Genomic DNA, 7,586 nt, shown 5'->3' with positions numbered 1-7,586 from the left:
TTATGCGACTAAACAAATAGGTAGGCAATATCTACCCAGAAAATTGCATTTATGTAATTTGGCTGCAGGTAAGTATTGGTCTGAAATGTTCTTAGAATGTACCTTACCTACCTACTGTTAATGACGAACTCCTTAGTTTTGAAGTGCAGCTAACTACATTATTAATTAGTCATCTAGCTCTGAAACAAAGTAGGTAGTTTATTTTACTTTGGAACGTGAAATGCAACGAGGCATATTAATTCGATATTTATGATAATACCGGAACGTATCAAGAAAATTCCTGGTTTCAACGGCACGATGCAAAGCTCAGCGTTAGTGTACAACAGCGGGCTAGGCGAGGCAATGATTTTTTATCGGCATATTCTATCGTCTCGACGACGGTGTAGCGCTGTTTTTAGCGCACACAGGCACGGCTCCCGTAGCAATGCGCGGGCGCACTAACTCACACACACAACGGTGCGCGCCCTCCCGCTGCAATTCGTCGGCGTGCCGTCGCCCCCCGCACCCCGCGCCGCCCGCACGCAATTGCAGTGCACTCTTCGCCCTGCGTAAAGCAAAGCGCAGCTGCGGGGGCCGGGGCGGAGGCCGCGGCCCGCGCTTCTTGCACTCGCACCACAGTCGCAACCAGACGTTCACCAGAGCACGCCGCCCCCACACAGGGCCGCCTCACTCTCGCGCGAAAACAACCCCCGAAGTGATACAAACTTTAGTTACAAGTGCTGGTGCTGTTTCCAATGAGTTTTTTGGCAATCATAATCACATCTAGCTAGCTCATACTGGATTATAATCGTAGGTGAGAATTATTTACGTATGTTTTTTGCAGTCGTAGAGGTGCTACGCGTTCGTAGACCTCGTAGATGTCGAATGATTTGGATGGAACATTTTTAAAGTAAGTTTCATTCATAATTCTTAATCGCAGCAGCTCGTTGACTATGAATTAAAGTTTAATTTCGAATGCTGACTACGTCGAGTTGTGTCCGGTGCGAATCGCTGGATATCGTGACAGGAGGGAAGCCGGCAAGCAGGTTTCACAGTCCCCTTCGATTTACCTGCCGAATAAAAGGTAAAAAGTCAATTTGGCAGTGAGGAAGGGCTTCGGTGCGTATGTAAATAGGGAAGGGCGGTGCAGTCGGGCAGTGGATCCGCGGCGACCGCACGTCAGTCCGCGACGAGCCCGCGACCGGTCTGCATACCGCTGGCATGCATGCTCATGTGCTGATTACCAGTTTATGTGCCTCGCAATAACGAGCTACTATTACTGACAACATGTATCCTGGTTCAACATTCAACGGATTTCTGCCAGGTTAGTTTTACAAAGTTCAATAGAATTAATTATCACTTCTATTAATAGGTTCTCATCATTTTTATTGCATTAGGTTGTTGTATTACCTGTCATTGCCGATTAATGTTTTCCTTTCGTAGATGATTTTTCCGTGATAAAGTTTGCTATAATATAATTTCTAATATGATACCGAGAGCAATTTTAGTCCTTATTAAAACAAGACTTTGCGTTTAATTATTAACCTTTTGAACGCCGCGGTCGGCCACAGACGACAAAAAAAATTTTTCGGAAAATCGCTTCGTAGGCGCCACGTAATGCCGACATGACACTTATGGCACGATTTTCAGCTGTCGCGTTTTGCCGACCGTGGCGGTCAAAGGGTTAAAATAACATACATATTTGGAATAAACATAATAAATACTTAAGTGGGACGATTTGAACTCTATTAAAATTAAATGATTTTTAATCTTAGTAATTATTGCAAATTATGTAGGTACTAAATTATTAAATAAAAAAGTTTCTTATGTTTTCATTACGTACCTATCTATAGGTAGAGTCATTCACGATGACGCGAGCCGTACAAAGTCACGCGTCTTCGTGGATGGCACTAGGTATACTGACAGAGCTTTTTAAGTTGTTTTGTTTGGTGCTACATATTTTTTATCTTTTGTCAACAGAGTCTCAATTTCGGAAAATGGGAAGCAGCGAAGGACAACAGACTTTTTGCCTAAAATGGAACCACCACAAAACCAACCTCGTGGAGATACTGGAAGCGCTGATCAAGGTGGAGACATACGTGGACTGCACCCTGGTCGTTGACGACCAGATCACTTTCAAAGCGCACCGAGTGGTGCTGGCGGCTAACTCACCCTACTTTCAGTCCATCTTAGCCGATGTACCGATGGACCACTGCAGCATCCTATTCCCAGGGGTCAAGGATTTTGAAATGCGCGCGTTGCTCGAATATATGTATACGGGGGAGGTGAACGTGTCACAAGCACAGATCCCGCACATCATGAAAGTCGCGGAGCAGCTCGAGGTTAAAGGGCTGTTCGACATGACGGAGCTGCGCCGGCGGCCGAACGGCGGCGACCGCACGCCCGCATCATCGCCCCCGCGCGTAGTGCCAGCCGCGCCCTCCAGTGTGTCCCCGCCGGCGCCCGCGCCACCCGCTCGCTGGCCACCGCCGCCCGCCGCACCCGCGCTCTCCGCTGCTTACGACTCCGCGGACATGAACCCTCTCAAACGCAAGAAATTATCCAGCATGCTGGCCACCCGTGATACGCCCATTCTAAGAAACGTCCTCGCTCAAACCACTCCGCCCGATTCCTCACAGCCAGTGTCCCTTGTCTGTCACCCAGTGACCCAACAAGCGCCGCCTCGCAACCATTCAAACGGTTCTGCTCACGATTCGGAACGACCACCTAGCCCTCAACGCCCATTCGATTACCGCCCCCGTAGATTATCTTCTCGTGCATCATCGCCACCTTATAATAGATCAGATCGCTCAGAAGATGCACACTCCCCTTACACTGAACGCTCTTTCGACGAGGAGCACCCTCGCTCGTTCCATCCTTCCCCTCCGCCTTCTAATTTTCAACAAGATGTTCGAGCCGGCTTGGCGCCCTATGTCCCTGCTCAGCAAAAACCAGAATGGAAACGGTACAAGCAGTACACTAGGTCGGACATTATGTCCGCAATCGAATGTGTCAGAAATGGAATGAGTGCTCTTCAAGCGTCACGAAAATACGGTGTGCCATCACGTACACTATACGATAAAGTGAAAAAACTCGGTATAACTACAAGTCGACCTATGAGCCGCGGTGTCAAACGTGAGTCGAATGGCGCCGCATTTCCCTATGGGCTTAGTGGCACAGGCGGCGGTGACGAAAGCTCGCCGGCGACTCCACTGATAGACCCGTCGTTCCTGCAGCAAGCACTAGAAGGAGCGACGAGGGACGGTGGTCGCGAAGCCCTGCATGCCATGGCCTTAGCGGCCGCAGCTCACGCTGCCTTAGCTCCGCGTACGCCTCCAAAGTCCGAACCGTTATCACCTAGATCTCCGCCTCCCGAAGACGATCAAGTGGAGGACCTCTCAGTATCCCGTCGCCGCGATTTCGACCCGCCGTCTGGTGTAATTATGCCGCCTAGGCATTTTGCACTAGACTGCAGCAGCAGTGAACGAGATTGAGAGTCAGGCGGACAGAATGTTACACACGGAAAAAAGACTGACTACTTAGGCGTACAAGATAGAAGTTAAGGCACTTATTTGGTAGGCTACTGGTAGGACGCGCCGCGCGCGCATGCCACGCTGACCGGGAGCTCCGGCCGGGCGATTGCAATGGGCCCCGCGGCCAATTTCACACTACCTCTTTTCTTCACTATTTATTTCTTTCGCCTTATTCCGATAACGAAATAAAATTTCCGTTCGTCGGCGGGCGTATCTATTTGTGATTTTATTTTTGTTTACTTTCTTCTTTCGTTTTTTATGTTTTATAACATTTACGTCTTTGTTAATTAAATAGCGAATTAGGTTAGCTTTAATTAATAATTTAGGAATGGTTGTTCTTAGTTGGATTGGTAACCGTGTTTGGCCGTAGGGCAGGAAGGCGGGCCGGCGTTGCGCTTCGGGGGGTCCGCCTAGACGAGTTATTGTGCAATTTAGTTGTCCGCGACTGTGATGTTTATAGACTGAAACGCCACCACTACCTCACGCTCGCTACAGCCACTCTAGTCCACCGCGCCGCGCGCCGCGCGACCGCGTGCGCGCGCGCCGCCGCGCCGCCGCGCCACCAGGGGACCATGGCCGCCAGGCGGCGCGGTCACCGCGAATAGCGACGCAAGTACATACTAAGTATAACTACTAAATAACTAAAGTCCTATGTTACGGGTAGATTAATTATTTTGTTTGTCAATTGCCATAAATGTTCATTGTTGATACTTAGAGGTGTGTGCTCACTGAATCAATAAGTAGTAATAATTAACTTGCACTAGCACAGTCGTTCTTACTAGCATTAAGAAGTCGATTTACTTATAAGAATGCTCAATGTCGTATTTTTCTATATAAAACTGAACTAATATCTCCTACTGCAATTCGCTGTAATTCTCTTCAACTTGTTATCGACTCTCGGTATACTTCGTTTGTTTTAGCATTAGAAAGAGGGTAAACAATCTTGACGAGTCTTTTTATTGAAAAACATTTTTTTAGAAACAGTAACTATTACTTATGATACCAAAAGCATGTAATGATCATATATCCTTGCTTGCTAATTGTTACATATTTGCTGTGACTTATTTTTCAAAAGTGATTTTCAATAAAAAGGCACGCCAAGATCGCTTACCTTCTTTCTAACGCTAAGAAAACAAAGTAGGTACAGGTAAATACGAATATGCCATGCAACATAAACCTGACAAAACTAGATTTCAGCAGTGTCGCGTATAGTCCTAATAGGTAATTAGGTAAGTACCTATACTCGTACGTGTGTATCAATATCTTATCAGAGTAATAATCTATTGGATGGACTCTTAACTTTAACGTTATTTCTATAAAATAAAATATAAATATTATGTGTTAATTCTTCATATAATTAAGTTAATTATTACACTTTACTTATTTTAATTGGAAGACTGATTTGTTAATTTAGTCTAGTTTGAAAATGCCATAGATTTGTACTACCTTATCTACCTTAGTATTGCATACGTACATAATATAAGTTGGATCACGTAGTATGTAGAGCCTTCAGGTCTCACGGTGTTGTGCCTTTGTTTGTTGTAATCTGTAGGTATGTTAGGACATTCCAGTAGGTGCACTTTGTGCTCTATTAAGTTTCTATGGCGAGCACCAGGATTTTGTCCGATATTTTCAGAGTTCTAAACTCGGTAGAGCTTTATTTATACACGCAGCGTTTGGTTTGAGCGTCACTGTCATGCAATTTTTCTCGATTAAAAAACTGTTTTTTGCGCTCAGACATCAAAGAAAGAAAGAAAGAAGACGGGTGAAGAAGGGTGGACTTCAGATGTTGTAATTAGTATGCTAAATATATACATTTTAGGACGGCATACAAATGACAACGTCGAAAATCCGCCCGAAATCGTTAGTATTAAAACTCAAACATTACTTCGAAAATTGCTAATTTATTGGCACTAACACTGTACAAATAATTTTAGAACCAATCTCTGAAAGTACGATGATAGACTGTTAATCGTACCTCGTGACCGCCGTCGCTGAAATGTGGCTGAAACGTTGAAGTAATTTTAGCAATATAGATTGTCGTGATTAAGTCCCCGGTGGAGTTAATTATTAGTGAAAATTGCGAAAGTTTTAAATTATCTATTATAATCCAACATGCGTTTCATCATATTATTTTTAACTGTTTTTTATTTATTATTGTCTATTGAATGACGGCAGCAAGACATTAAATAAACCAAGAGTGCCTGCGTTACTACAACTCCGTTTACCTCATACTCGTTTTTTTGTTACTTCTGATCAGATGTTAGTTATTACCAATTATATTAAACCCACTTTTGTGCCTATACTATCCTTATTATTAATATTTAGTTACGATGTTACGTAGCAGTAAGTACAATTTTAGTTGTGATCGCAAAAAACATCTTGTAAGTAGTTAATTTTCATGTAGTTGAATATGTGTATCTACATTAGGTATGTATATTTAGAACGAGTTTGTTTATCTCGTAATTTCATATTTAAGTAAGAACTCTATATTTACAAATAATATAATGTTATAAATATAAAATAAACGTTTAATATGTCGTCAGAGATTTCATTTGTACCTAACTTCAAAGAAAAGCCCGCGGCTAACTCCCTCGTAACTTAGGTACCTACATGTGCAAATTTTAGCAATACCTTGGGTAGATTTAGGTATTAGCCTGTCTTATCTCTTCAAAATCTAAAATTTGTATTAAAAAGCCGTTTATTTATTCTTGTTCGTAATAGAGTGAATTTGTATTTTCGCGTTGAGATTTTTCTCTTCTTTAAATTAAGTAGGTACTTATTATGTAATAATGTACCTACATGTATATAATTTCTTATAAATCCTTTGAAATACATATTTACCTACTAAGTATAATCTAACTAAAGGATCCCGTAGTGGCCTACTGGTTTGACCTATGGCCTCTCAAGCAGAGAATCGCGGGTTCAAATCCCAGCTCGCATGCATCTCTGGAGTTTCTCCAAATTCATGTGCGAAATAATATTTGCAATTTATCACGAGGCTCACGGTGAAGGAAGAAATTATGAGGAAAGCTGCACTAACCTGTAAAGCAATATATTCGATATGGTGTGTATGTGAAGTTCCCAATCAGCAATGGGTCCGCATGGAAGGATATTACGGCTCAAGTCTTTTCTGTCTGAGAAAAGGCTTGTGCTCAGCAGTGGAACGCTTATAGATAGGCTGGGATGATGATGATGATGATGACTATAATCTTGATCAATTTTAATACCGACGACGTGGGCCAACTTCAATGAGGGCTATCGCGAATGAATTCGCCGCTAGAGGCGCTAGTGTAGCGTGAGGTCTCCGAAATGTCAAATCTCATAGTTTTTGAGTGAGCTACGCGGGTTTATTTATAATTAGAATAATTTTGTAAATATTTTGCAATATCTGAAATTAATTATGACAAATATGCGTTCCGGGGCAATGAATGCCTGAGTTTTGAGACAGTTTTGTCTTTCGGAAACCTTGTTCCTCCCTTTTTTCCGAACAAAACGGGGACTATGCAACACTGTGGCATGTTCGATATTTTTATGTTACGGTTTTAAGGTGTATTAAATATGATTTTAATCTAAACTTTGTTTTCACGCCCGTAATAACAGACTTTGAAAGCCATACTTAAAAACCTCACGCAACAGCGCGCCATCTAGTGAGACAAAAAACGATAGCCCTCATTACTTCAAAGTACTTATTAAATTCTATTGGTGTTTAAAATATAAGATCAGATGGGACACATTTAAGAAATTATTTGGTGAGATTACTATATTGAGACTATTAGAGAGCATAGGAGAGTATTAAAATAGTATAAAACGGTTTAGAACTATATTAAATATGCGTCGAAATTTCGCGCGTAATTTGACTCGTTGTTACTAGTAACGGTATCTAGTGTTGTTTTTACCAAACTATTCACTATAAAGTTTTCACTAAAGTTCCGTATATTAACACTAGAGGCCGTCTAAACTAAAAGTAATCAATTTATTTACGAATTGTAAAGGGATGAAATTGTAGACTACATTCATTAATTATTGAAAGAAATTTTATTACCGTTTTATAGCAAAACTACTCATATTTTT

At 42.3% G+C, this 7,586-nt stretch overlaps 1 protein-coding gene across 3 annotated transcripts; it reads left to right on the top strand.

Annotated features, from left to right (window-relative positions):
• Positions 1 to 502: 502 nt before the first annotated feature.
• On the top strand, positions 503 to 6,053 carry LOC141443122 (uncharacterized). 3 transcript variants are annotated; one of them, XM_074108345.1, is made up of 2 exons: positions 503 to 789; positions 1,960 to 6,053. In XM_074108345.1, the coding sequence occupies exon 2, from the start codon at positions 1,977 to 1,979 to the stop codon at positions 3,471 to 3,473; it is 1,497 nt and encodes a 498-aa protein (XP_073964446.1). In that variant the 5' UTR covers positions 503 to 789; positions 1,960 to 1,976; the 3' UTR covers positions 3,474 to 6,053. The 3 variants fall into 3 exon arrangements, with proteins under 3 accessions (XP_073964446.1, XP_073964439.1, XP_073964436.1); XM_074108338.1 differs by having other exon boundaries at positions 510 to 793; XM_074108335.1 differs by lacking the exon at positions 503 to 789 and adding an exon at positions 1,200 to 1,303.
• Positions 6,054 to 7,586: the final 1,533 nt, after the last annotated feature.

Source organism: Choristoneura fumiferana, chromosome 2 (genome assembly GCF_025370935.1).
Source record: "Choristoneura fumiferana chromosome 2, NRCan_CFum_1, whole genome shotgun sequence".
In the NCBI taxonomy this organism is placed as follows: domain Eukaryota; kingdom Metazoa; phylum Arthropoda; class Insecta; order Lepidoptera; family Tortricidae; genus Choristoneura; species Choristoneura fumiferana.
Note: the sequence above shows the minus strand (reverse complement) of the source record. Positions and strands in the feature narration are given on the sequence as shown.